The 27034-nt window shown below is 53.4% G+C and overlaps 11 protein-coding genes across 11 annotated transcripts; 5 read left to right on the forward strand and 6 right to left on the reverse strand.

Moving 5' to 3' along the window:
* Positions 1 to 1337: 1337 nt before the first annotated feature.
* BJX68DRAFT_268354 (ankyrin repeat-containing domain protein) lies at positions 1338 to 4883 on the forward strand (the record flags this gene model as incomplete). Its single annotated transcript, XM_071046067.1, has 4 exons — positions 1338 to 1616; positions 1692 to 1824; positions 1875 to 2581; positions 3675 to 4883. 4 exons carry the CDS (start codon positions 1338 to 1340, stop codon positions 4881 to 4883), a joined length of 2328 nt encoding a protein of 775 aa, XP_070897500.1.
* A 253-nt stretch (positions 4884 to 5136) lies between these two features.
* BJX68DRAFT_240171 (uncharacterized protein) lies at positions 5137 to 5795 on the forward strand. Its single transcript, XM_071040644.1, has one exon. It carries the CDS (start codon positions 5219 to 5221, stop codon positions 5699 to 5701), a length of 483 nt encoding a protein of 160 aa, XP_070897501.1. The 5' UTR covers positions 5137 to 5218; the 3' UTR covers positions 5702 to 5795.
* Positions 5796 to 5863: 68 nt separating this feature from the next.
* Positions 5864 to 6661, reverse strand: BJX68DRAFT_256251 (rhamnogalacturonan acetylesterase; the record flags this gene model as incomplete). Its single annotated transcript, XM_071043157.1, has 2 exons — positions 5864 to 6217; positions 6266 to 6661. 2 exons carry the CDS (start codon positions 6659 to 6661, stop codon positions 5864 to 5866), a joined length of 750 nt encoding a protein of 249 aa, XP_070897502.1.
* A 946-nt stretch (positions 6662 to 7607) lies between these two features.
* BJX68DRAFT_119916 (PTD012 family protein) lies at positions 7608 to 8696 on the reverse strand. Its single transcript, XM_071036100.1, has one exon. It carries the CDS (start codon positions 8657 to 8659, stop codon positions 7673 to 7675), a length of 987 nt encoding a protein of 328 aa, XP_070897503.1. The 5' UTR covers positions 8660 to 8696; the 3' UTR covers positions 7608 to 7672.
* A 1655-nt stretch (positions 8697 to 10351) lies between these two features.
* Positions 10352 to 11429, forward strand: BJX68DRAFT_240174 (uncharacterized protein). The gene has a single exon (XM_071040645.1). It carries the CDS (start codon positions 10435 to 10437, stop codon positions 11263 to 11265), a length of 831 nt encoding a protein of 276 aa, XP_070897504.1. The 5' UTR covers positions 10352 to 10434; the 3' UTR covers positions 11266 to 11429.
* A 186-nt stretch (positions 11430 to 11615) lies between these two features.
* On the reverse strand, positions 11616 to 13752 carry BJX68DRAFT_119919 (mannitol dehydrogenase family protein). Its single transcript, XM_071036101.1, has one exon. It carries the CDS (start codon positions 13470 to 13472, stop codon positions 11967 to 11969), a length of 1506 nt encoding a protein of 501 aa, XP_070897505.1. The 5' UTR covers positions 13473 to 13752; the 3' UTR covers positions 11616 to 11966.
* Positions 13753 to 15432: 1680 nt separating this feature from the next.
* BJX68DRAFT_119923 (uncharacterized protein) lies at positions 15433 to 16325 on the reverse strand. The gene has a single exon (XM_071036102.1). It carries the CDS (start codon positions 16225 to 16227, stop codon positions 15589 to 15591), a length of 639 nt encoding a protein of 212 aa, XP_070897506.1. The 5' UTR covers positions 16228 to 16325; the 3' UTR covers positions 15433 to 15588.
* A 1249-nt stretch (positions 16326 to 17574) lies between these two features.
* On the forward strand, positions 17575 to 18220 carry BJX68DRAFT_119929 (uncharacterized protein). Its single transcript, XM_071036103.1, has one exon. The coding sequence runs from the start codon at positions 17738 to 17740 to the stop codon at positions 18122 to 18124; it is 387 nt and encodes a 128-aa protein (XP_070897507.1). The 5' UTR covers positions 17575 to 17737; the 3' UTR covers positions 18125 to 18220.
* Positions 18221 to 20386: 2166 nt separating this feature from the next.
* Positions 20387 to 21086, forward strand: BJX68DRAFT_268361 (uncharacterized protein; the record flags this gene model as incomplete). The annotated part of the gene is made up of 3 exons (XM_071046068.1): positions 20387 to 20727; positions 20790 to 21019; positions 21073 to 21086. The coding sequence occupies 3 exons, from the start codon at positions 20387 to 20389 to the stop codon at positions 21084 to 21086; spliced, it is 585 nt and encodes a 194-aa protein (XP_070897508.1).
* Positions 21087 to 21658: 572 nt separating this feature from the next.
* Positions 21659 to 23724, reverse strand: BJX68DRAFT_276938 (general substrate transporter; the record flags this gene model as incomplete). Its single annotated transcript, XM_071048229.1, has 4 exons — positions 23353 to 23724; positions 22228 to 23258; positions 21906 to 22158; positions 21659 to 21800 (listed from the first exon to the last, which is right to left on the reverse strand). Exons 1-4 carry the CDS (start codon positions 23580 to 23582, stop codon positions 21659 to 21661), a joined length of 1656 nt encoding a protein of 551 aa, XP_070897509.1. The 5' UTR covers positions 23583 to 23724.
* A 1885-nt stretch (positions 23725 to 25609) lies between these two features.
* On the reverse strand, positions 25610 to 26094 carry BJX68DRAFT_268363 (putative quinol monooxygenase; the record flags this gene model as incomplete). Its single annotated transcript, XM_071046069.1, has 3 exons — positions 25610 to 25753; positions 25821 to 25848; positions 25904 to 26094. The coding sequence occupies 3 exons, from the start codon at positions 26092 to 26094 to the stop codon at positions 25610 to 25612; spliced, it is 363 nt and encodes a 120-aa protein (XP_070897510.1).
* Positions 26095 to 27034: the final 940 nt, after the last annotated feature.

The following is a 27034-nucleotide window of genomic DNA, read 5'->3' on the forward strand; positions in this document are numbered from 1 at the left end:
TGAGGACAGAGGTAGGCAACGGACAAGAGAAGAATAAAGGTGAATCCTGCCTGTATTGAGTGAGAGTGAGGCTAAGCCCACCCTTTTATATCGTCTGCTCGTCAGCTGAGCTGAAGCCCAGCTTCTCTTCTTTTCCTTCCTGCTGGTTGGACATACATACATCATCATGCAGGTGGGCACGACCCGAGCCCTCGGAATGGTTTGTCCTTCGTCTGCAACTATGTACTGATACGGGCAAAGAACACCTGCAACCAAGCCCGTGAACGCTTGTCAGCCCAATCGGGGGGTTTCGATTAGTGTGAATGTGATCGATCTGCAGGAATGAAGCATCAACATTCCTTGTATGGTAATGATCGCCGTGAGCAGATCGCTGATCCTTCATGTCGATCTGGTTCTTCAGGATAGGCTCCCTGGTTGACGTTTGGCTCGCTAGTTAGTAATTTAGTAAAGGAATATAAGATATGCTCTACAACAATCCTATCAGTGGTTACCGGTTCCCATGAGCTTTCTGGGCCATAATAACCTTGCTGGATGGTTATTTGAGACAATGTACAGGATCCTGGTTCCAACTCTATCTTGCTTGATCTTTGACCATGCAAACAAAAGAGCAAAACATCCAACAGTCAGCAGGATTCAGCTTATAGTTACCCACCATACTACCTGCGTGTGGCTTAGGCGCAACAAGAAGTTGGGTGGGTGCTGCGCCACCTGAGCTTCTGGCGAGGTATCTGCTTTTCAGATCAAGTACATCAGTGTAGTACAGAGCGGCTGACCAGCACCAGCGCGCGATATTATCTCCTTTCTAAGCCTAGTTCCAGTGGGATTACACAGCCATCCCATAATCATCCCCCAGCTTCTCGCCATATAAAACGTAGCTGCCTCCGAACCCCTTGGCGCGCCCCTCACCATTATACATCCACCCACCATTCGCCTTCAAACACAAATGGGCAAACAAATTGTCGGCCCTCTGGACGGGCGAAGGAAGGTAACCCGGTGTCTTGCATGCGCAGAACGGCATATCAAGGTCTGTTCCTAAAGTTGGTAAGCTAAAGCTAATGCCACTGACCTCTGTCTAGTGTGAGGGCGGGCTTCACTGTACTTACTGTGTCCGCCAAAAGCAGCCCTGTGTACCGCAGCACCGAGAGGGAAAGTGCACAGTTGCCTTTGTCAGTCAAGGGCAGCAGGGCGACCCTGGATGCCCAAACGGATCCACGCAAACTGAACTGGGTAGTACCGCCCTTATAAAGGTTCATAGGAAATCACCGGGCCGACTTTATCCAATCGCCAGGTCTTCTGGCTCGTTGTTTCTCGACTGCTTTGTTTTATTCATTCAGAAGATGTCCACGTTTACTACGGTATTCCCGTCCGCACTTTCCGATCTACTGGCCTTGAAGACTACGTCTCCTGTCTTGGACGATGCGATCCAGGCACTCGGTGCAATGAGTGCTAGCCGGCTGGGAACTGTAGGTGTTCGGGGCGAAGTTGTCCATCTACAAGTGGTCGGTACACATTTCTATCAGAGAGCGATGAGTACTTTACGGGTGTCCTTGTCAGATAAATGCCATGTGCGAGGAGACGATGTCCTCTGGGCTACATTCCTTCTCGGGCTATTCGAGGTATCACGGACCCTGTCACGGAAATCCCTATCCTACCTGATTGATATTCGACATGCTAAAAGAGTTCTGCCCTAGCTTCTCTGCGAGGGATCAGGCGACGGCTACATAAGCCACGTCTTCTACGGCACATCAATGCTTCTCCAGCTCGTAACCCCGAGTAGCTCAATGTCCCCGCTCCGACGAGCGTTCTATGACATCTTTCGTGTCTGTGAGGCTAGTCGCGCCCTCCCTCACAGCGAGACTACAATCCTGTCGCAGCCAACCTGGCTTCGATTCCAACAGGCACATCAAGCGAGCAGGGATTGCTGGAATCCATTGGAGGAGATCACAACGTTGATGATAGACACTTCCGCGTTCAACTTACGGTGCGTGTACCGCAAATCCTAATATCCAGTGGCAATCCCGACTCATCCCCCATTGCGGATAGTTCTCGCAATACCATTTCCAGGATCCCCGAGGCAGAACGGGCTACCAATCCATCAGTCATGTGCCTTGCAGTCGACGGCCAAAGGCTCCAGCAAACCATATGTGCCTGGCATGACCACGCCCTCGCGTACCTCTCGCAAGAAAACCACCAAGCAACCAACATCGACCTCGCCCTCTTAAAGTATCACGCTCTCCTACTCTTCCTCTCGGGCGGTACCCACGACAGCTTCCCCAACTGGACCAACCTCCCCGGCCCAGCCCTGACACAATCTGAAACCAGCGACCACGTTACTCTGATCCTTGACCTCTCCGAACGGATCTTACGGCACGGTAGTGCGCCTGGGATCTTGCTCTTCTTCCCGCTGACGATAGCCGGGTGTCGAACGCGACGGGAGGATCAGAGAGTTCGGATTAGGATTCTCTCTCTACTTGATAGGGTGCTATGTAGTGGGTTTGGAACCGCGAAGCGTGTTCGGGAAACTATTCTACAGTGTTGGTCTAGGCGCGATGCAGAGGATCGTGTCCGTATCGAGCCAGTTGTAAGCTAGGATTACAGGTTGGGGCCGAATAGCAACGTGATATAAGGTGATACATGTAGTCGTGCAGGCCGCGCGCACGTACCTTACTTCTGTTCTCCTCCATGATGGCGGGATTGCGATGGTGGCTTTGGCTGCACACAGTAGTATAATCCTGGCGGAAGTGTACAGCTGTCGCCGAGTCCGACAACGATGGGAGGATTCTAAGATTACGAGAGGAGGGTTAGTCGTGAAGTGCACACTATCCGTAGATGCATGTCCACATTACCCAATCCTTAAATGCAGCCTCAGTTATTCAAAGCAGACCTTCCAGCAGCTCGGATGTCGGCCCAAAAGAGTCCTCGGCCATTTTCGTGCAATCCTTTGTTATCCCAGGAGCGGCAGTGGTGCCTGGAGAGACAAGATACGCCCCGGCGGGGGAGATGGTCAAAAGATGCCAGAGAAGGTGCGTGGGCTTTATTATAGAGGTAATAAAGCGGAGGATTAATGACTTTTGCTTGACAGACTGTCCTTGAGGGTGCTGCAATGGTGTTTGGATGACCACTTTTGATTGTTCGAGGGACCCATGTGTTTAAGACTTGATCTAAAGGGGGAGGTGTATCGCGTGAGAAAGGATAGCCTCACTATAACTAACAGTCCCTAGTATCGCTTTTCAGGTTAGAACAGTTCCTGTGTTGGAAGTGGCCGCATTAATTTGTAGCGCCACCCGGGAATTTGCCTTGTTGGACGAGGCCAACTGGGTAATACTTAATCTCTTCGACTGGCCCTAAATTAGGTTGACTCGCTTCCCCGCGCCTTGTCATAAACTTGATCCTGCCCTCCAAGCTCCAGCCCCGCATTGAACTCCCACCATCAAACGGCGGTTTTCCATTTACCATGTCGCTTGGAACATTCCCAACAGAAATCCTGCAGGAAGTCGGCGAATACGCCTCACTCACCGCCCTGAACGCCCTATCCCGCACCAACCGCCTCTTCCACTCAATCTTCGACCCGCTACATCCATGATGCGCGGCGCGCGCGCGGCCAACCTGCCAGCGCCGGAGGTGCACCTGCAGTGCGCTGGGCAGCGAGGCATGGCCTGCTGCGCACGCTGCAGCAATCTCTCCAGGGCGGCTCGGAGGTTCCTCCGCGCGCTCCCTTGATGCGCTGCGCTCCAGATCTTCTGGAACGGACCGCTTACGGCCTTACGACCACCAAGCGGTTTGTGGAACCGGTGCTGCCGGCGCATCCGCTATGCCTGGCGGTTCAGGGCGGGCACACGGACGTTGTTGAGTTCCTCCTAGATCAGAAAGGGTGTGATGTGGATATGGTCGATCCCGAGAGATTCTCGCTGCTCGAGCTGGCCGTTATCCATGGACACGTGCATCTGGTCGAGGGGTTACTGTGTAGGGGTGCGAGTCAGCTACTGCGGCCGTTGGTTAATGGGTGCCCGATTCAGATTGCCGTCAAGTTGGAGAAATTGGCTATGGTGCACCTCCTTTGGGAGCACGGGTCGTTTCTCCTGTGGTGTCGCCAGGCCGAGCTCATGAGTGCATTTGGGTGTGCGATCACGAGGCGGAATATAGAAGCTATCCACACCCTTCTTGGCTACGGAGTGGGTGTGAACGTACGGTTTGCACAGCAAAGCAACGAGTTCATCACACCGCTACAAATGGCGGTCGAAACGGGGGACGCCGAGCTCGTAGAGTTGTTCCTGGCCGCAGGTGCGTGCCCTCGCTATACCGTATCAGCCACGGGGTGTGCCCTGGTGCGGGCAGTCAAGAACCACAACGAGAGGATTGCCAGCCTGGTCATTGGCGGCAGTAGCTGCATGCAGAAAACAACGGCTCTGGGGTTCGCTGCGGAGCAGGAGGATGGGCACATGGTTCGGTTCCTCCTCGCGCATGGAACGCACCCGGACTTTGATGACCTCGAGTACGAGGAGGCACATCCTCTCATGGGCTATGCGGACACTCGGCGCTTTGCATCGCCCCTGGCTCGCGCGGTGAATGCGGGCCATGCGCATTCGGTGCGGCTGCTAGTGGAGCGTGGCGCAGATGTGAATGTTCCTTTTCAGGGGTTTCAAAAAAGCAGATCGTTTAGACAGACTGGTTGTGTATTCCAGCTCGCGATGGACTTGGACCACGAGGATATTGTGTCATTTCTTCGCGAGCATGGGGCGCAGGAAGAGGTTGAGAATTACGCAAACAGAGTGTGGAGGTTACGTATGGAGGAAGCTATGGCGCCCAATGCACGCGAGGCCAGAAGGAAGCGACTGCGGAGGCACATGGGAGTAAACCGTTGTACGGGCTCTAATCCAGGCTAGACTATGATGTCTGTAACATTGATCTCCATCCATGTCCTGCATTGTGTATCCAAGTAAAGCTATCGTGGCGAATATACTTGGCTATGTTGGCATCATCTCTTCTTTGACTCCTATCGAAAAGCCGGTGGCTGGGCATGAAGCACAATATGCCCAGCCATGCCTTTTCTTTTCTTCCTCTTACCCCGCGAAGACCCCTCCATGTCAGATTTATGTTCCGCTTGCCATTAATTCGTTCAACTTGCATAGTGGGAGCGAACCGTCTTCACACTATCCTACCTCACCAGTCCAAGGAGCGAATCATCCTTGTCACTCATCCTCCTCGCCGCAAGGACAGAATGCCCACCCCCGAATACTATGACGTCTTCCTCGCGCGATACACCCTCGCAATCCAAGACCCCGACACCCCCGGCACCCGTTACCACACGGGCATCTTCGTCGTAACCTCCACGCACGGAAGCGGAGTCCTACACCAAGTCACCGGGGACGTCACATCCCCAGGCGGGATGGTCTACACCCCGACCTCCGAGCCCGCACCCCAGGAGTCCGAATGTTTTCACTCTGTCGAGAAACTGGGCGTTACTCCTGCTACAAGATACCCTGGTGACTGGGAGGAGGTGCTGAGGGGAATCCCACCGCCGCCGCAGCAGAAGGCGTTTAATGTGCGCACGATGAGGACGGAGCCGTTTAAGAGCAGGGAGCCCTTGGTTTTCTATGAGCCTGGTGAGGAGAGGAAGGCGTTGGTGAAATGTACCGAGTGGACGCTGGAGAGGGCGCTTCCGGCTTTGAGGGCAAAGGGACTTATTGTGGATGCCGAGTAGCAGTGTCGGGACGGTTGATTCGATTGCTACCTGAATCCACTACTCTAACCCCACTACAACTCGTACTAGGTTGAGATATAAGGTTTCCCAGTCATCCGACTATCTTCCTTTCGTACCGATCCGAGCCACTACATACACACGTCCTCAACAGAATATTATCCCTCACTCATCCCCAGTAGCATACTCTCCAACCCAAATCTTCTCACTCAGCGCCTCATTCGCCGTGATATACTCCTCCAGATCGGCACGTTTCTCAATGAGAAGGTCAGCCACCATGCGCCCAAAGACAATACCCCCCGCGGTATTGATATGCGTCCCATCGCCCTCACTCAGGTCATACGTTGCCGCGTTCTCGGCGCCAATGGCATTAATGTAGTCTGTGCTCGCGGTCGTCAGATCCAGCCACTTGACGCCAGAGTTCTTGGCCGCGTTGATTGCTTCGACGCGCCACTCGACAAAGTCCTCTTTCACGGTGTCGCCGTCGAAGTTGCGGCGGGTTAGTGGGGTTATTATTATCTGCAGCGGTTAGAATATATTTTGGAAAGTATTCTGGATAGTACATACCGGCGTAGCCCCCAGGTCCTGCAGATCGGAAACAAGCCCCTCGAGATTGTCGCGATACTCATCCAAGGTAAGTGATTTCTGGTCATTATGCCCAAATTGCATCGTGACGATCGTCTCGTAGTCCGCGATCGTCGAGTTGATATTCTCGACCAGGGCAGCCCACCGCCCATTGGCGCGCCACGACACCGTCGTGCTCCCGCTTTTGCCCCGGTTTATGCCATCCGCAGGGTCGTGCACGAAGGAGAGGAAACCGTCACCCCAGCCGCCATTCACCGCGACGGTCGAGTCGCCGATTGTGATAAAGTAGGGGGGCTTGGTGGCCTTTGGGACGGGAAGTGGGTTTGCCGTTGTAAAAGTTGAGAGCGCGAGGGCGACGGCGAGGGGGCTGAGTCTCATTTTGGTGGTTTTGGATTGTTTGGGTACTATGTATATCGACGTTGCTCAGTGGACGATGGTGAGGAGATGATATCTCTGGATATCCGGAAGTTGAGACCCTATTTATACACCAACATCCACCGGACGAAAGGAGTCGTATCGATGAGACTCATCGCCTCCAAGTGTCCTTTGCATCTTCACTTGGTTCATGTTCCATGTCGCCGGGCGTAAGGTGACACGAAACGAACGGCAGAATCGGCTGAATATCTGGGGAAACCCCGGGGAACACGCGATGCGGGGAATCTTCGTCGATCAGCAGGGATCGGGCATTCACCATGTGTGGAGTTTGGCCGATGTCTTGGTCTAACACGTGTATGACACAACGGACCTTGCTGTTATTGGCGGTGTTATATTCTACCGGCCAAATAATATGCCACGATGCGTTTGCTTCGACAATTCGACCCTGTCTGTTTCTTGGCCTGGTTCACGCAAGATGGGCTCTACTATGTGCTATGGTGCCCTCCTGGTCTGCTGCAATGATTACAATGGTTGGAATTGGGGGCGGCGAGGCATTCGAGACCTCTAAAAGAACTAATGTACGCAAACAGCTGCTCACGAGCAATCAATAGAGGCCATACCAGGCCGGTTGAATTCCGCATGTGAATTGATCCCGTCTCGGAGAGGCCTGGAGCAGCCGTTGGGGGGCGCTCAACAAGCTATTACGTGGGCAAGTGAGTACAGCCGATGCCTCACAATCACCTAGCCAGCATACAGATACACAGCGCGAGGTCCAGAGACTCTCCAACCGGTGTGTCAATGGGGGATTACGTTATCTACTGCTCCGTATCTTGAACTACTATGAGCACACCAATTCCAACTAGATGTCGTAACAGCTTCTCAGCTTACTGAAAAACTGCAATGGCCTTTGGAAATTCCCAGTCTGTCGGAATACTTCGCTATTCCGGTGCTCATAAAGTGCCTGTCCCCAACTCAGATATACCTTCTTTCTAACGCCTCTCCCTGTTCACACAATCAAGGCCGATGAATCCTATAAATAACCTCTGCAGCATTAAAATACCCCTCATACTCAACCTCGCCTGCGTCCTGCAAATCATAATGATAGTGCCCGCCCTTCTCTCGACCCTCCAAATCATAGCAATGCGTATGCTCCATCCGCAGCCCCAACCCCTCCGGATCCGCACTATGAAACACACTCAGACAAACCACCGGCGCCTCACATGTCTGGTACTTCAACCACTCCTCCTCAAGCTGCTTCCGATCTCGGAAGGGGAGGTCTTCCCGCGACGGGAAATCAGGCATAACGTGGAACTTTGCGAACCCGGATTTCAAGAGAAAAACGCCGCCGAGACTTACGGGCTGGGAGTCGCCGTAGGCGGCGTGGATGCCGTGGCGGATGGCGTTTGTGAAATTGTGTGCGCCGGTCCGAGAGCGTGCTGTGATTCTCAGGACGGGGCCTGGGAGGCCCGATGAGCCGAAGAGGTTGGCCATCAACGCGCAGTTTGTGCTTGGGGAGGGGCGGCATGTTATCGAGTGGTTCGATGAAGAGTTCGGGTTCGGGTCCACTTCGACGATGCGTGTCTTGTTCGTGACGGATATCGACGCCTCATCATCGAGATTAGGTGTTCGTCCCTGGTTTCCCTCCCAGGAGATATTGGGCGCGAGTTCGGCATTATGCCCGATATCCTGCCAGGGCGCTGCGCCGGCGCCGATGAGAAGTCCGCGCTCGGGCGACATGCGCATATCGCGCGCGAGAGCGAGGAGCGAGAACTTGGCATCCAAGTTTGGTGTCGGGAAGAGGTTTGCTTGTCCGCCTATGTCTGCGATCACCGGGTTCCCTGATAACCCCTGGGCAGCGAGTCCGAAGGGAGCCTCTCGGAGGTCGGGGCATTCGATTACTTCCGTGCTTGCGTGGGCGAAGTTTTGTCGGAGGGCATTTTGAATTATGGCTGCTAGTCCGGCGAGAGGTGGCGGCTTTCGGGGGGTCGCTGTTACGGTCATCTTGAAAGGGTGTCACGGCTCAGTCTCAGTATGTGACATTGTGAAAAGACGCTGTGGGGAGGATCTTGGATGACGAAGACGATGCGGGGCAAGTACCAAGTAAAGCGCCAGAGTCCGGCCTCGGCGGGTGTTTTCCGGTCGACTCCAAATCGCACCATCGCTGATACTGCCACTGAACAAACAGGGCACTAGATCCCGTCCAACGCGCTTTTGAAGAGTCGTATGGACTACACCAGAGCCCCCTGCATTCGTGTTTTGCTCGTGCTCCTAGTCATATGCACTCTCGTGACTATATGTATAGAGAAATGTCGACCACTTCCTGTATGCATGTTCCTGGCTTATAGAGTAGGCGTGCATGACCATTCGAGTTGCTCTACGGAGTTATTAGGTATGACTCTGGGCGCTTCGATCTAGACGAAATGTTGGAGCCAGCACAACCATACAACTTCTAGCTAGCTTCTGATATTCGCAGATAACAGTAGACCTCTAATTAGATTTCTCGAATATTTGAATAGTTGAAGGCTACTCTAAGGCCAATCAAACGTCGTTTCGATCCATTTTCTGAATAAGGTCCGTGAAATGCTGTGCTTAAAACTCCACGTCTACTGTATATTTTTATATATGTTATGCTGAGTCTAATTATTCAGACACGATCGACGAAATCAAGCGCTAGTTGACTCTTGTTTGCCAGCCAAATCGTTCAAGGGGCATGATTGAAACCACGCAGTGCCAAAATGGTCGGAAAACCACCCAGAAATCTTAGATAAGGTGATGACAACCAACATGCGAAGCACACGTGGCCCACTTCGAAGATCACCAAGCAACAACGAATTGCATTCCATCCTTCTATCACAACTTCTGATCGACAACAGAGAAGAACGCCCTGACCCCAGCCCTGCCCGCCAAGGCAATCGACACAATCCAAGTTATGCAGCTATGCTAAGCGTCGAGATAATCGCACCATATCCAGTGCGAGCCCCGAGCGAAGGATCAAGCGATAAGATGGTTATTAAGATGACGATGACAAGCGGTTAAGCTCGTTAGGCTCCCAAGGTAGTCTAATAGGGACAAGCTTGCGGAGTACTGCGACTTGAGCACTGGGATTCTATTTCCGTAAGCGCTACCGAGTGCAATGATTGTCTGATTTATATTGTATACCGGCAGTGACGGCGACGTACTATCGCATACTTTTATTCTAATCCAAGGATTATTGAAGACAGTGTATGAAGCAAATAATAGATCCAACTCTTCGATTCCCGACTCGATAAACCCGAGCCAGGGTCTCGCGATCAATGGGCACAGAAACCCTCCTCGTCAAGCCCTCTCGTCGGAGCAACCCCCAAGCCAGACAAGATCAGCCCTACAGAGATGATCGATGAGATAATTCTCCCTCAGCCCATCCAATCTCTCCTCGTCGGCGCGCCGATCCCAAAGCAGCCAAACGTGCCGCCGTGCAGGGCCGCTGCGCCACTGACACAACCGCTGGTGTCGCCATGTGGGGGCCAAAATGGGCCAATTAAAGGGGGAGTTGAGGGTCCAGGCGCAACGTCATCCTTGGCAGGGCTCAGCGGCTGAGCGGTCGAGGGTGTGGTAGCTGCTGCGAGCGCTGGATAGCTCCCTTTCTGGTTAGCGTGACTGGGAGCTACACTGGGGATGAGGACGATATAAGGATGCGGATTCCTACGATGGAGATTTTGATTCACACAGACAAGCATACAAACAATTCAATCTTATTCAAAGCTTATTTCAAGAAGCAGCAAGTTCAAATCTTTACAATGACCTCCAAGTTCGCCGAGAACATGTCCTACTACGACAACCAGCCCCACGCCTGGGGCGGCCAACAGCCACAATACCCCCCGCAACAACAACCACAGTACCAGCAATACCCACCAACACACCCACAGGCGTATCCGGCCTACCCTCCTCAGCAACATCCAGGGCAAACAATGGACCCTCATTTCCAACACAACGGCTACCAACCAAACACCAGCTACGCCCAACAACCCCCTCAATCCACGCCGGGACAAAATACCTCATACCCACGAACCCTCGACGTCGCCTTCACATCCTGGACCGGCCGGCACCTGCGCGTCTGCGAAAACACCGCCGACGGCCCCCTCGTCTACTCCGCAGATCTGAAAACCCGCAAACCACACATGCTCTTCAAAGCCGAGGGCAGCGCCCACCTCCCCGCAACAGTCATCTTCCACTCCTTCAGCCGCACCATCGACGTGACAGTCAACGGATCCGAAATCTCACTGAAACCCACGAGCAAATGGAAGTACGAGTTCGCATTCGAGTCGCCCGCCCTGGGCGGGAACCGGCTCGTCTGGAAGAAGAGCTCGGCCTGGAAGTTTCTGAACATCGAGTGTGTGGAGGAGAGCACTGGGACGGTGTATGCGCGGTTTGCTATGCACAAGGGGCTGAGTGCGAAGAAGGCCGGGACGCTGGAGCTTCTGGGGGCTTGTCAGGGGGCGCCGGCGGCGCTGGTTGATGAGCTTGTTGTGACGGGGTTGGCGGATGTGCAGTTGCAGATGTCGCAGGTGGCCATGGCCAACTCGGCTGCTGGGGCGAGTGCTGGTGTCAGTGCGGCGGTTTCTGCTTAATCCATCTCTTTTTTTTTTTTTCCGTTTGTTTGTTTCTGTTGTTGTTGTTGTTCTGTTAATATTTTTCGAGTGAGCTTGGAACCTGCCTGGTGTTTGGGTGATTGAGCGCGAAATATCCTTTGCTTTGCTTTCCTCGCTGCTGTGTGACTACCATAGACTCGTGAACTTCTGCAATAATTTATACTCTCAATTACTTGTCTCATCTCAATCAAATACCTTCCTTGCGAGCGAGTATCGCGACCGTAAATTGGTAGGTAGGGAAGAGCCTGGTCACGACTCTCTCGACCCCAGGCAAGATGTAAAAATAGACTGGGTGCGCACGGTTCATGGTTCATGTAATAAGAAAAAAAAGATACATAATTAAGGTGTAAGCCACGTGTTGAGGCAATCTCAGCTGATTGGAAGCACTCTAACAACAGATAGAAAATACTAATACAGGCTGCAGCCCAGTGGACAAGAGCACAAACGCAAGAGCGAAAAAGAAAACAAGAAATGTGTCTAGTATCATCTATCGCTATCCACGCTTTTCATCTAGAAGCACTCTAAAAAAAGATCAAAGAAGCCAACGACCAGAACCGGAGAGAGAAGGAACACAGACAAAAAATAAAGTGGGTAGTCAAAAAGAATGAGAAAATGTCGAAAAAAGAACAGGCTAAAGCAAGAAGAAAGTAGAAAGTAGATCATAACTTTTCCAAGACAGTTTAGTCAATGTACTTGGGAAGCGTCTTCATAATCCCATCGCGCTCGATGGCCTGCATCGCCTTTGTAATCTCCTGGAGGAACCGCTTATCGCCGCGGAGATCATCGCCGAACAGCGTCTTGATGCTCAGCAACGGCGAGGGGTCGGAGCCGCCCGCGCGAGCCTTGGCCTGCAACTCCTCGCGCATGGGATCATCAACCTCGAACTTGGCGCCGCTGTCGTCGATCCCATTAATGTAGCGGAACCACGCGGCGGCGACGAAACACAATCGCTTGAACGGCTTTGTCTCCCAGATCGCCTCCGCGATCGAGGGCATAATGAACTGTGGGATTTTGCCGGAGGCGTTGAGGCAGATGCGAGGCAGCTGGTCCTTGATTGTGGGGTTCTCGAAGCGCTCGATGAGTGTGTTGCAGTATTCGTCGATGCTGACGCCCGGGATCATGGGGAGGAGCGGCTTGACTTCCTCGTGCATCATCTGGACGAGGAACTTGCGGAAAAGCGGGTTCTCGAGGACTTCGTGGACGTACTTGAAGCCGGCCAGTTGGCCCGGGTATCCGATCGCGCTGTGGCTGCCATTCAGCAGGCGGAGCTTGTGCTTCTCGAACTGTTCGACATCGTGCACGTTCTTGACGACCTTGACGCCGGCGCTTTCGAATTCCGGGCGCCCGTCGGAGAAGTGGTCTTCGACGACCCAGTCCATGAAGGGTTCGGTGACGACGGGCCAGGCGTCCTCGATGCCAAAGTCGTCGGCGAGGGTCTTGATGTCTGCGGGTGCGGTTTGGGGTGTAATGCGGTCGACCATGGAGTTGGGGAAGGCGCCCTGCTCGGCGATCCAGGTGGCAACTTGAGGGTTTCGGAGGCGGGCAAAGGATTCGAGCATGTGGCGGGTGATGGAGCCGTTCTTCTGCATGTTGTCGCAGGAGAGGACGGTGAAGGGGCGGAGGCCTTGCTGCCGGCGGCGGGCGAGGGCGGCGTAGAGGAAACCGAAAGTGGTGCGCGGGGATTTCTCGTTGGCCGGGTTCAGATCGAATTGAATGTCTGGGTGCTCGGCCTGGAGCTCGTGTGTGTTTTCATTGTAGTAGTATCCGCTCTCGGTGATTGTGAGGGAGACGATCTTGGTGTCGTGGTGGGCCATTTTGGCGATGACGGCTTCGCGGTTCTCGGGGGCGAACAGGTAGCTGTTGATGCTGCCGACGACGTGGGCGAGGCTGCCCTTGCCGGAGCGCTCGATGACGGTGTAGAGGTGGTCCTGCGAGGCGAGGGCGTCGCGCATCTTGGAGTCAAACGGGGTGAGGCCGACGCCGCAGATGGCGTACTCGTTGGCCTTTTGCTGCTGCAGGAGCTTGTCCATGTAGACGGCCAGATGGGCGCGGTGGAAGCCGCCGACACCAATGTGGACGATTCCCTCCTTGACGGCGCCATTGCGCCGGTAGGTCGGGCCCCGGATGTTGCGGCCAGCGGCCAGGATCTGAGGGAGGTTGCGGGCGTTGAGCTTGAGGGGAGGCATGGTGATGGAGGTGAGGGAGAGAGGGAGGAGAGGAGAGAGAGGAGAGAAGAAGAGAGAATGTGTGAAGCAGAGAGGCGAGGGGCAGCTTTTGAAAGAAGAGTTTGCTGGAGACCGCTGGTTTATGCCGATCAACCAGAATTTGACGGTGAGGCCATCTTATTACATCATGAAGTGGAGCAGGAATAGGGGTCCCTCAACCTCTGGGAGATCAGCTGGGCAGTTGTTTGAGCTCACCGTGGCAATTCCAAAGCTGCGTGTTGCCTTGCGTCAGAAGAGCGTGTGGCCGTTCGCAGAGATCCAGAGTTGATCCACGGGTCTAGAGCGGCCGTCGGAGGGTCACCTGGTCACCATCGCCAAACCCGCATTCCAAAGGATCGGGTCCGCGTCGCGATAAGCGATGGAAATGGACCAGAAAAGGGGCGCCAGCCTTTGACCGTTATTCTGTCCGTTCTATATCCGTCTGAAACAGGGACAATGGATCAATTATCCCAACCCCTACAAGGAATACAACACTGCTTGCAATTGATACTACAATGCTGAATGTTCGCATGTTCTGATAAAGAAAAAGATAAAAAAAAGCATCCCTCGGGCCGGGGTCAAAGCCGATGCCAAGCACACCTGAAGCAGGCCGATGGGTTTTGTTTTGATCGGTGCAGCCGCCCGCGGTAGAGCCGTGGCCCGTGGGGTTTCACTGGTTTGATTTCCAGGGAGCTTTTCTCGAAAAATTGCTGGTCATGTGCGCCTTTGCTCGCTTCTAGCGCTTCTGCCCCTGGCTGCCCTGTGGCTCCTTAATTCCCGGCACAGGATCGGCGCGGTGCCGGACGCGTCTCGCTGACTCTTGCAGGAGATCGCCGACTGAAAACTCTGCACGCAAATCGTACTTTTGCCGCAGTGCAATTATCAAAATGGATCATGAGTGTCGCCATCGCCTTCTCGAAATAGAAGCATTGCCTCCATACTATGGGGATAACTATGGGGAAAAGCCCACTGTGGCACTGATGGCGGCAGCGACGGGGCCACTCCTGACTCGATTACAAATGCTCCTGGTCGCCCTCCTGAGGGCGTCTTTGTCGGTCGCAAAATCTGAGAAAGTGTACTAACAAAGCAAACGAATTGGTGGGACACGCACTGTAATTTTGCCAGGGATCCTCCACGCCATTGAAAGAGTTATTGCTTCCTGGGTTTCATCTGACCATCTTCTCATGCAATCTCTTTCCTTCGCTGTCACAAGCCGTGGGATAGTCGGTCTCAGTCGCTCTGCAATTCAATCTCCGGCCTCCGCGTGACCAGCCTGTGCTTTCTTTTTCTCGTGCCATTACCCTCGACTTTTACGAGACTGCAACACCAGGATCTGGATCTGATATGCACGAGACTCAATCATCAACCAGGTACCTAAAAGTACCACTCGAGTATTTTTCCCGTTGCCGCCGGTAGAGCAGATATTTCAGAGTGACATTCGATCTGTAGCCAAGCCGGCAGCACACACTGCAGCAGGTGCAGCTGTGTTTGCGGGCGGCTTCACCTGACCTGGTATACCGTCTCCCAGTAACACTGACAACTGCGGCTCCCGATCGCATCTGCCAATGCCACGCTCAATGTATGCCACGTTATTCGAAATAGTCTTCTTTCCTGCATCGATAGCTGAGTTTTCTACATCTGATATCGACCCCTCGCGTGCGGGAATGCGTGTGATGGATGCGATCGATATCGAGGTTGAAGATTCTGTTTTCGCTTCCACTCACCGTAATCACACGGCCGGGCTGTTGTTGACACGACAACACCAAGAACATTCTCGGTGTTGTTGAGTCAGTATTTTCGGAGTTTTCGCCCGGAGATGCTAATGACCACCATTGAGGTGGTCTCGATTACACGAGATGATTAATCTACACCTTGCCTTGCTCTGCCGTAAGCCGAGGAGCATCCTCAGTTTGCTTGGTGAGGATGGAAGCTCTCGCAGCTCGCTCCCCTGAACCATTGAACCGGTCGGCCTTGACCGCCAGCTTTCCAAGTTCCTCTCTGCAGCGTTGTCCTGTATCTCCTTGACCGAGTCAACGATACTATCGGCAATTTCCCTTCCATCCTGCTTCGCTTGTCTGGTCTCTTGATTGACTCGATTCTACTCCCGGTACTCCGGTCCCGTACACATCAGCCGCCATGAGGCATAAATATATATAATCGCCGCTACGGATCCAAAACATGGCCGAATTGCACTGAGACACGACGGCAGAGGATAGCCATTATTGCCGTTGGATTTGTATGGCCTGACTGTTAAAAAGTAATTCATTGAGATGACATGGCCAGATCTTGCTCGAGAATTAAGCTCTTCGATTTTCGAGATTCGCCTCTGGTTAGTCTGATTGACAGATGGAGCTTCGCCTGACGTCAGACAAATCGCCGAACGAACTCCGCTATGATGATGGTGGTTTTCGGATGACGGTAGATTTAGAAGCCGCGAGAGCGATGGGCAGTCATTGTGCTTCGCTTGAACTTGCCAGATGATTTGTATGAGTGCTGGAGTGAAATTCTCTGACCACTCCTCGCCTCGACTGGTAGCTTCGGGCCACGTCGGCAGCATCGCCCGCCTGGTAAGCAAATGGTCGAGTAGTTTTCTCCTCGTTAGAGAATCAAAGATGCCTATCAACGGTGATACAAGGAATTCCGGTCGGATGGTCTGGTGCACAGTCTTCACGTCGTAGTACGAACCTACTGCTGGACTGAGATTGGCTTCTTTTCGCGCACCTCGTTTGTTTCTCATTTCCCGTGCGGTTACTCAGCGTAAGCGCGATCGAGGTCTTGTTCTTTCAGATCCCAAAGCCTGGACTTATTATCCCCGAATCCTGAGGAGAACATCTCAGCCTCTTCTGAAAAAAAGGTTCCTGCCTCAGGCTTCCACGGACAATGTAGCATCGAGCTCCCATGTGGCTGCCAGATGGCAGGCCCAGTCACCAGTGTTAGGCTGCCAAGCTGAAGGTCATCCGCATCTTCCCTCTCAGCCTCCTCAGACCCAATCGCAAAGATGCGTTGCAACTTCGGGACAGCCCTTGCGATGCTGCGTTGCTGCTATTCTTCCACGGAACGCCTGACTGCGGCCTGAGGCTCTGGGTCTTGAAAGATGGAACAAGGCAATGATCTGCGCCGCCCCGCGAGCCAAGTGACCGGACTCGGCGCAGTCGAGTTCGAAAAGTTGGGGTACATCGTACAACCAGAGCACCGTTGGGATGGATCTTGGTTTTCTCGGTTCTCCAAGGGTCGCCAGTGGTTTCTCTGCATTTTGGCCCATGTTTCTCGTTGATCCTTTCCGCTTTCTTCAGGTAGCAAAGCACAGCCCAACCAGCAGCCAGTCAACCTGCACACGCAGGGTTCGTGCTGACGCTGACGGGTGTTCTGTTCGGGTCCCTTCGTATTTGATTCCCCAGGCGCTGCCCCACCCACTCCCATAGGGCGCGGGGAATATTGGTTGTCTTAGAGCTATTTCAAGCAGACTTTCTCGGCTGACCCTGGGACTCTTGCGCTGTTCGAAGCCATGGAATCGGCACTGGCCATGATGGAGCGAAGAACCACCAAACAGACATCGCCGTCTTTAGCCGTAGCAGCCATCATACGGTCCCATGAAGCATCTCCGTCGTCAGCTGGAGCTTCGTTTTCCAGCTGTCAGGCTTCCCCGGATAGAATCAGCCGAGAGACTGAGACATGGTAGAGACATACGAGCTTGGCATGACACTTGCATCTCAGCCCCGCGATCTCCCCATTCCGTATTGGAGCGACCTGTCAAATGGGCGCATGGGCGCACAGCACCGCTGGACTCGAGTAGCGGTCAGATCGAGGGAATACTCGGTACAGCCCTCCCCAAGTAACAATTGTAGCCGGTGGTTCAGCAAATCGCGCCATGTCTTACTCGATATTTTTGGATATTTCCGGACAGCCTTGAGGCTTGCTTGAACTTTGGTGTCTTAGACCCCACTGCTGCGGGTTGTTAGTCGATATGTTTCTGATCCTTCGGCACATGGTCTGGGTGACTGCGGAGTTGCGGGCAAGGGATCTTGGATACTGATGAGATGGCAGAGGGGATACCGTGGCGAAGCCCGGATGGGATGGAATAGTATGCCCTGGAAAAAAGGTATAAAGTCGAGCAGGAATCCTCTCCAAATCGACTTCTCTCATCATCAACAACACAGTCTCAAGCTTCAAACCAAGTCTTCTCTCCTCCAAACTCCTCCAAAGCAACTCTCAAGTCTCCGACTTAAACCAACCAAACAACCACCAAAATGAAGTTCACAATCTCCACCGCCCTTCTCGCCCTCCTCGCCTCCTCCGTTTCCGCAGCCTCGATTCCCCTCGAGGCCCGCGCAGGCTCGCGCACCGTCGTCCTGACAAACGAGTTCAGCGGCCGCGGCACCCCCGGCGTCATCCCCACGACCGGCACCGACGTCTCCGTCAAGGGAACCTACCCAGCCGTCTACGTCCCCTCCTTCCGCGTCGACTCGGTCATGATCACCTCCGGTGTGGTTACTGGTGCCAAGTGTGTCATCAAGGGCAAGACCCGCGCCGGGAAGCCCGTTCAGCTTGTCGAGGTGAATGGCGAGCGCAACTATGCGCGGTTCCCGAAGGATGCCGATTTCGTTCCAGAGACGCTGCAGATCAACTGTGTTTAAGCTCCCTCACTCAGGGAACGCTTTTCGGCGCGAGGCGTGGTGGTCTGAGTCGACATGATCTGGTCCCAGACTCGGTCATAGGGCTGTTGGACCCCCTGCTCCTTGGGGGCTGAGCTCTGTGGATTACTCACTCGTGCTGTGCCTTTTCTCACGGCTTCTCTTATTTCCTACGCATATATGTAATGTCTAACCTACGCTCCTTGATTGCTTAATCGCTGTGGAGTATTAAAGTTACCCGCATGATGAACTTCTGTACCTAGACTCGTCAAATTAATGCAGTGCTGATCCAAACACTTGGCCCTGGCCTGATAAAAAGCTGATTAGTAACGATACCTAATCATAAGTTTAGATCGTAGATAATTTAACACGGCTTGGAATTGTTCTTCCGGCTGCAGTAAGCACATATCCTATCCTTACCTCGGCACTCACCGGAAGCTTGACTTGACCTGTGCATAAGCGGCCCGGTACGTATATCACGATGTGCATGCATCGTGCCATGTGATCTAGCCGTACCGGGATTCCCAAGTTACCCCGAGACGCGCCGGGCGGGACGCATGCATTCTGCCACCTGGCAGTTGCGTCACGATTCCATGAGAGACGGGCCCATGCATATTCACCCACTCCAGAAGGTTCTCTTTAGTAGAGGCAGCCCTTTTACCAGTAATTCGGGCTCCAGACAGGTCTCCGACGGAGAAACCGCCTATCGTATCGTTCCACTCCCTCCTTACGCCCTAGTTAATGCGTACATCGCACCGATGGCGCTCGCTCTCCAGGGAAAAGAGGGAGAGAGTCTGCATAGATATACGGAAGTATAATACCAGTATATATAGCTATACGTATCTGATATGATCTGCGATCTGGGCGCTCTAGCCCCGATCGACGGACGGTAGTCTAGGTACCTGCAATGAATGCTCCTGCCGTTTAGGGGGCACACGCACACTCAGTTGGCGGGCCGACCCTCGTACCGTCCGAAAATGGGTGACATGTCGCGGAAGCCCTGGGGGAAGGAGGTGTAATGGGCTGTTCCGCCGCTGCTTCCTTCCCCATTCGAGGCCGAGTAGGAGTAGGAAGGTTATGGTATCCGGGTGCAGTGTCCCAAGGATATTTCCAGCAACCAACTAGCGTCGCTCGTCTGCGTGCCTCTGCGGCAAAAGGCCAAAATGCACCATCATACATACCATACCTGAAGTTCGTAGCGGCCGCTTTTGTTTTCGCTGATGGGGAACGATGGGGAAATGACCAGGGGACTAATGCTATCTTCCTTGAGCGTAGCCCCGGCTTCAGGGAGAGCTAGTGATCCGAGGATACGGTGGGATTTCAACTTAGGAAGCACGTATATGGTTTCTTGGCATGGAAGCTGGAGCTAAGTAGCCAGTGGGTACCGGATAGCCCTCCAGTCCTCCAGTCCAGCCGCGCTGCCCGTTGCTAGGCAATCTCCGCCGAAGGACCCCCCAGCTGGCAGTGCCATGTGCCAGGAGGCATCCGCCTGCCTCTTTTGATGAATTATGAAGTACGGTGCTGCACGAGTAGGACGACTGGACGATGAAGGAAGGATCGCGCAATGCAATTAGTCCATACACCAAACGCGCTAAGCCCGTTATACTGGACAGACAGACTCCGGGAGCCGGGAATAAAGGACACAGGCTGGCGCTAGACGTGCTTACAATACATACCACCGGTAGAAAGATCAGGACGAGGTAGATGGTTCCATGTCGGAGATGGGTATTGACATTGGCGTATATATTCTCTTGTAGTGTTACGGTGGTGCAGCCAAGCCATGCTCGCATTGCCGTATGACCTAGTCCGCTGCTATGAAAGAACAAACATGTAGAGGACCGTCCGTACTGCTTGATTTAAACTGCTATCATGTCGGGGATATGTCGATGCCTAATTGCCAAGGCCGCTAAAGAGACCCTTGACGTGTTCAGGCTCTACATGGTCTGTGGGCACAGCCTCCCTGCCAGGGTCCAGAGGCTCCAAGCGCGCCGCGCAGGAGAGACACTCTAACCATATCCTAACAAGCGTCTACAGTTGGGGATACGGCGCGACCCTACTTTATCACATGGTTGACATGGTTGACATGGTTGACGCGTCCAGACTGATTCCGTCGAGAATCAGCCAATACTTTTGGACCTGAAAATTGATGCACATGCACGTTCAAGTGAACTAATACAATGTTCCAAGGTATAAAATCAACCCCTGCCAATGTCCCTTCCCCTCTTATTTCCCTTTCCCCGCATGCTATGAAATTCCCCACACATCATGTCCCTCACCGCGAGCCTAATGGCAGCTACCGCTACAGCCACACAACTGCTCTCGTTCACTACTCCATTTTCCGAGCCCGGAGGCTGCCATGTCAATGTACAAAGAACACTCACCCAAGTCGTGTCTGGCACCACATCAACGCTGCGATATTTGATTTCCGACCCTGCCCTACCTGAATTCACAAGCTGCCAGCCGTCGGGGTGGGACTCGGTTATCCCGGAGAGTCGATTCTCATTTAGTCCCGCAGTCTGTCCCTCCGGATGGGCGATGTGGGAAATAGGAACGACGACTCGGAAGCAGGATGATGAGGCTGTGACGACTGCCTGGTGTTGCTCAAGGTACCAACTTTCCCATCACAGACACCAATACACATACAATGCCATCGGACTCAACTAAACAGCGATTACATCCTCTACCCCTTCGACGACTACCCGCTTACAAATCCCGGCTTCTCAAAACCCTGCACGGGACTCTCATCAATCGCCGCGCCGCCGGGCTCCGCGCCCATCGACCACCTCCACCACCCCTGGCACATAACCTGGCACGCATCCGACGCCGCTGGCTCTCTGCTTACGCTAGCGCCCCCCACACTGACTGCGGCGGGAGAGACGATCACCTATTTGGAAGAGGGTTGGGCCGATAGCACTACGTTCCCAGATACACATACACATACCACGTCCCAGTCCTCGGAAAGTAGACAGAGCGATAGTGGGCTGCGGGGGTATGAGTTAGTGCTGGGGCTGGGATTGGGATTGGGACTTGGAGGGGGGTTGCTTTTGATTTCTGTGTGTGTTTGTTTTTGTCGGTGTCGGGGGACTACGGATGTAGATCCATGAGGCATGGGGTCATGGGTTGAACGGGGGACGAGGATGAAGGGGAAAGAGGGGAGGGGGGAAGGCCAAAGATGCTAATGATAATGCAGTGGATGGCGGTCCTCTTGTTTAGTGGAGGCTGCCTATTCTTTGGAAACGACGTAGAGACAAATGCTACACGACTCCTTCCCGGGGTGTAAGTGTTTATGGAAGTACAGGTGTGTGCTTGGTGAAGGTTTCGGTTGCCCTATGTGCCGCACGACAATACTTCTACCGTCTTGCGAGGACGCATATTATTTGGCTATAGTACTTCGAGACCAGGCATGATGGATAGACTTTACTCCTAGCCACCAGAACCCCCTCGCACATGCCATAGGACGATTGAGCACATAACGAATCACCACGCCGTTACATAAAGCCACACCAAAGGCATCAGGTAACCCGACTCCAGGGTGCCTCACGGTTCATCTCTCGCTTCAATCTCAATCTTCGCCGCAGCCCCAGCGGCAACATTCCGTTGCGCAGCCGTCGTCGTCTTATGGAACCGCCACGGCTTGATCTTCCTCTCGAACAACTCATCCAACTCCGCCGTAGAACGCCTGTCAAAAGTGGATCAGTTCTACCATCTCAAACACGACATGCTTTGAGAGCAAGACAACAAAGGTGAGGGGAGGGGTTAGGTAATATAGGTAAAGGGGACATACCCAGCAGTCTCGGGGATAAGGAACCAAATCGCAACGGTAAACGGAAGCCCGAGGCCCGCGTAGAACCACCCCGTTTTCAGCCCCCAGTTCCAGTCATTGTTGTTGACCATGTACGGTGTTATCACATTCATAGCGACACCTGCGACACATGATGTCGCGGCCGCGAACCCAGCTGTGTATGGTCGCAGGCGCTGGGATGAGATCTCGCCAATGAATCCCCATCCGGTTGCGCCGTTGGCGACGAGGCCGAGGTCTGTGCGTGTGGTGTGAGGTTAGCTCGGTCCAGAAGGCTGGTGAGGGACGCTTGGTGGACTGGACTTACTCCAAATACATGCGAATAAGATGAATAGATAGTTGGTTGCTTTGACCTGGGGCGTGACGCCGAGGATCCCGACGACGATATTCGCGGCCCAGCAGATGGTGGTGCCCGTGCAGGAAAGCAAGCGCCGGCCGAATTGGTCCGCTATGAATATTAAACTGATACCAGCAGCGAGACTGATGCTGGTTGTAATACATGTCGCCTGGAACGGATCCTCGAGGCCAGCCTGTTGAAAAAAGTATGAGGCATATGAAGCGAACAAGGTAAGGCCAATGAATTGCTGTGCTAGGAGGGTCCAACACGCAATCACTGTCCGAAGGCCATCGGTGCCTTTGAAGATGGCGTACCACTTCTCCGAGCGCTGCTCTGCAGCCACGGTGCGCTCATGGTCAATGGATAGAATGAGCAGCTGAAGCTGCTGATCAACATCATAATCCTTGACTCCGTAATTCAAACGATGGAGGACTCTCTTTGCCTGGTCGTATTTGCCCTTGTTGACGCACCAGACTGGCGATTCAGGGACGAAGATGTAGATAATAATCATAATTCCAATCTGCGCCCATTGCGTATAAACAGGGGTTAACCAGTCTTCGGGGCTGCTCTGGGAGAGGACCTGTAAGGCCACGGGGGCGAAAAACCCTCCCAACGAGTACCAGAAGCTATAGCACATAAGAAGACCTCCACGGATGCGCGTAGGTGCGACCTCTGTCACATAAGCTGGGATAGTCGACTGGAGCGAGCCCACTCCCATGCCAGCGAAGAGTTTGGCAACGAGCCAGATCTGCCACTTCCGCGCGAGGGATTCGAGAAGTATGCTGATAACGAGCACCAACCAGTACCAGTACATTGCAACTTTTCTCCCGAAGCGATCTGTGATGAACGCGAGCGAGGTCATCCCAATGATCTGGCCCACAGACATGATTGCACTCCAAGCGCTGAGCACAGACGCTGCGAGATACGGTTCTCCCGCTTCGTTTGTCTTGGTCGCGAATTGCTTGACGAATCCGGGATTCGCAATAATATTCCCGTTGATCCTGTCGAAGCCGTTGTCAGTAAGGGCTTCCAGAAATTTGAGTCTTAGGTGACGTGGTGATCTTGAGGTTTATATCGGAACGATAACGGACGTACCCAATCTGATAACCGTCCGTGGCAGCGCTGAAGCACACCATGAAGCAGACAAAAGTGGTCATTTTGAATGCCTTGACCGTCTCCCACAGACTCAATGTCTCGTAACCAGAAAGGCCAAGACCACTTGCCGCATGCTCCTTTTCCAACGGATTGCCGTCCACAACATCGCGGTGTTCGGCCGAGGGTGTAGGGTTTTCCTTGACCGAGTCTGGGGTATTAGTAACCGCCATGGTATAACTCTGCTAAGTCGCCGCCGTCGAGGAAGGTAGGGATGGACGGCTCGATTGCGGGAAGTGGTTGCGTGGGCGAGCAAGCGATTAAGAGCGCAACCTCTGGCCCACACATCGGGAACTCGGTGTACATCATAGCGAGAATACAAATAGGCTTTCGTCGTAAGAGGATCCTGAGCACGCCTAGACTTCCAGAGCAGTGCCGCACGAGTCATATTGAATTCTCGAGTCTGGAGCAATTGATTCGTCACGCAGAGTGGTATGACTGGCTTGGCCCGAGGTTTTGCCGTGGAGGCGTCCGCAGTTTCTCCCCATGGGGTATCGTAGACCCCTGCCCAGAACTGGCGCGGGGCTTTCCGACACCTTCTGTCCAATAATTTGGAGCTTCGTGCCTCAATGTTCAGTCCATTGGCTATCTCCCATCGCGAGGAGTCACGATTGAGATGAGGTGGCCACTCACAATGGGTCGACTGGGTCACTGGTCTCGGCATTCTGGCTTGGAACGACTTGGAAAGCCTTGGCTGGTACCACTCAGCGACGAGATACCGCATGCAGGGAAACGAAGGTGTGGAGTGATAGCCCGAGGTTCGGTGCTATATACTCCGGGCCTAGTCGTCTGTTGAAACGGTTAGTGATGTGGAAGATATTGAGAAAGCCCAGCCTGGACATCATACGGAGCAATCCAGTCGACATTACGACTTGCTTTCCAGGAATGCCTTTTGTCTGCAAAGCGCTCATTCAGACCAGCCAAACACAACGATCCGGTCAACACCGCGGGTCACTCGTGGTCGCAACCGGAGGAACGTGACAACGGCCGTGTATTCACGGTAGAATGACATACCCTCAGGTGCCGAATCCAGGCAGTATGATCTCATACAACTATCCTCCCTTAGGCGCGGTAGCAACCTTCTAGTCCCCGCTCCGCCGACCAGTGTGCAGTGAGGATATCGCGGACCAAAGCGATCACGCTTGGCGGTGGAGCTTAGTGACGACCTGGATTGGGCGATGGCAGATCATTTGAGGTCATTATGTGAGTGGGTAGCGAGGTTGTGGATAATGAAGGGTCAAGTGAATGGCGTCTACTGAGTGAGGATTGACACTGGTACCATATACCGCCCTACTTCCTGCTTTTAAGAGGAAGGGCTGAGATGGTCGGCTCTGGCGTAGGGCTATTCAGCTTGTGTGAAAGAGACAATATGGGCGCCGCTGGAAGAAGACTTGTGACAGCCAACGGAGGATGCTTTAGCGGACTTTATGGGGTGGTACCCTTTATATCCGATGCTGAACGCACTTGCCGCATTCAAACCGGGCGTCGGTCACTCCTTCGTAATAAAGCTCTTACACCTATTTCTCCTTTTCGGAAGGTGCGTCTCGTTACCATGGTAGCCATCCAGGTCGCACCTTCTCCGACACACGCCCGATAGTTGACAGGAGAGGAAAGAGCGACCCATATGGTGCCCAAGGCAACGTTATTCGCTCCTTCCTCGACGTTGTTGGTACGCACGCCTCACTTGTATGACCCAGGCGACGGGCGCTGTACATGGTGTTCGTCTGCACGTTGTCCTGTCGAACAACCGAGGGAGCAGATTACGTATAGCCACTGAGGTGGGGTTCATCGGTTCATGTGCTGGCATGATAATAGTCACTGCGATTGGAAAGTCTCAAATGAAATCTGCGTTGACCGGGTGGGGTTATTCAAAACTATGGCAGAAGGCGACGCAGTGATGTTGCAGTCCGTTGCCGTTTATCAGATTTGGACAATCTTAAGACCTTTCTGATAGGCCGTAGACCCTCTTGTCTTGAGTGGGCGTAAAAACATCTGATTAGAGTAGAGGACAAGATTTTGATGGCCAGTTTCTACCGAACCGGGCGCAATATATGATGAACGTTGATATCAACACAATATCGTGGAGACTTTGCCGTTGCTGAGGGCGAAAACAAGTACAACGCGACTTTGGACAGTGCACCAGGTCTTATAGCCGACTGTTCAACATAGTTCCCCGCCCCGTCATGCTGTCGTCGAAACTCTAATGACGAAGACCACCATTCTCTTGCTTGACCGTGGTGTACGGAGCGCCAACTCGCTTCACGACCTTGATCACCCTCGGCTTAACAAACATGGGCTCGGTAACCGCAATATATGGCGCGTAGTACTCCTTCTTGAGCTGCACCTATACACACAAAGAGAAGTTAGGATGGGTACTACAGCCCGGGCTCCGGAGGGCGTCCGCATCGTACCTGCAGCAGCCATTCCATCGATTGGGACCTATGATCATGCATTAGCTTATGGCCATATCGCATATCGATGGCGGAGGTCTTACCAGTTCTCCACCCACGAAAGTTCACCCGGATTCTCGAGTGACTGGTAGACTTCGAAAAACGTGCATTCGGGCTCGGCGGTAACTTCCTCGTAGGCGGGAAGAAAAGCTTCGAAGAACTTGGGAATATTCTCCTCTGCGATGAAAACTGTTACTTGGAGGGAGAGCCCTGGAGATTCAGATTCAGAGGCCATAGTGAGAAGATTGTAGATGAGTTGAAATTGATGCTTCGCTACTTCAAACTGGAGACCTCGGTGTCTTTTATAACCATTGTTCCTCGTTATAGCTGCGGCCCCCAAGATTCAGCCTCCAATATTCCTACTGCGCTGCCCTGCTCTGGCCAATGGTAGACTGACATCCATTTTGGGATATAGCCCCCTTGACCTTGTACATTGTGTCAAGCCGGACATTAGAGCTTGCGACCGGAGCCCGGAGCATACGATGAGATTTTAGTGCTTCCGAGCCCGTTGCAGGAGGCCGCGGCGAACAACACTGAGATAGAGGGCGTGACAGGCGATTGGCCGTCGCCAGGTGCTAGCGGACCACAAGAAGCTTGGCTGAGCTTGGAGCTGAACCTCCTGAAGTCAGGCGCGCAAGACCAGGTTGCATTGTGGAGCTCGACGTCGCATGTTCAAATCTCAGACACGACTCAGCCTATAACAGCGGTCGGAGAGTGGCACCGAGCGTTGGAACATTGCTCTACGAACGTGCCGTGCTCTATTTTGCGGTTATGGGGTCTTGATAAAAGCTGGGAATTAATCTGGAGGCCAATCGAGATCTGCTCTCTACCTTGGTGATGTGGAGTCTATTAGGAGAGCGGGAAACCGGCGCCTGTGATTCTACATCTTCACTGACCTTCTGACTAGATACTTTATCCTTGCCCATTTCTATTGCTCCGAAAACTCTCCCACGCCCTGCTACTAGCGATCCGACTGGCGGCGAGATGAAGCCACAACCTTCAATAACGCAGCTCGCTCATGGTTCCTGGTGACATATCCTGATGTGACTGGCCAGAAATACTTCGAGAGTGCTTCTGATATAGGTTATTGGATAATACCCAAGGATGTTGCGAGTAGCGTGCCTCCAAGCATAATGTCGACCATGGTATACCTATCGGCAGTGGAACTGCCGGAT

The sequence above is a fragment of the Aspergillus pseudodeflectus genome (genome assembly GCF_044049435.1).
Source record: "Aspergillus pseudodeflectus strain CBS 756.74 chromosome Unknown BJX68scaffold_30, whole genome shotgun sequence".
NCBI classification, from domain to species: Eukaryota; Fungi; Ascomycota; class Eurotiomycetes; order Eurotiales; family Aspergillaceae; genus Aspergillus; species Aspergillus pseudodeflectus.

Excerpts from the sequence above, each read along its gene's own strand:
- BJX68DRAFT_240174 (XM_071040645.1), top strand. The coding sequence starts at position 10,435 with ATGACCTCCAAGTTCGCCGAGAACATGTCCTACTACGACAACCAGCCC.
- BJX68DRAFT_119923 (XM_071036102.1), bottom strand. The coding sequence starts at position 16,227 with ATGAGAAACAAACGAGGTGCGCGAAAAGAAGCCAATCTCAGTCCAGCA.
- BJX68DRAFT_119929 (XM_071036103.1), top strand. The coding sequence starts at position 17,738 with ATGAAGTTCACAATCTCCACCGCCCTTCTCGCCCTCCTCGCCTCCTCC.
- BJX68DRAFT_240171 (XM_071040644.1), top strand. The coding sequence starts at position 5,219 with ATGCCCACCCCCGAATACTATGACGTCTTCCTCGCGCGATACACCCTC.
- BJX68DRAFT_119919 (XM_071036101.1), bottom strand. The coding sequence starts at position 13,472 with ATGCCTCCCCTCAAGCTCAACGCCCGCAACCTCCCTCAGATCCTGGCC.
- BJX68DRAFT_119916 (XM_071036100.1), bottom strand. The coding sequence starts at position 8,659 with ATGACCGTAACAGCGACCCCCCGAAAGCCGCCACCTCTCGCCGGACTA.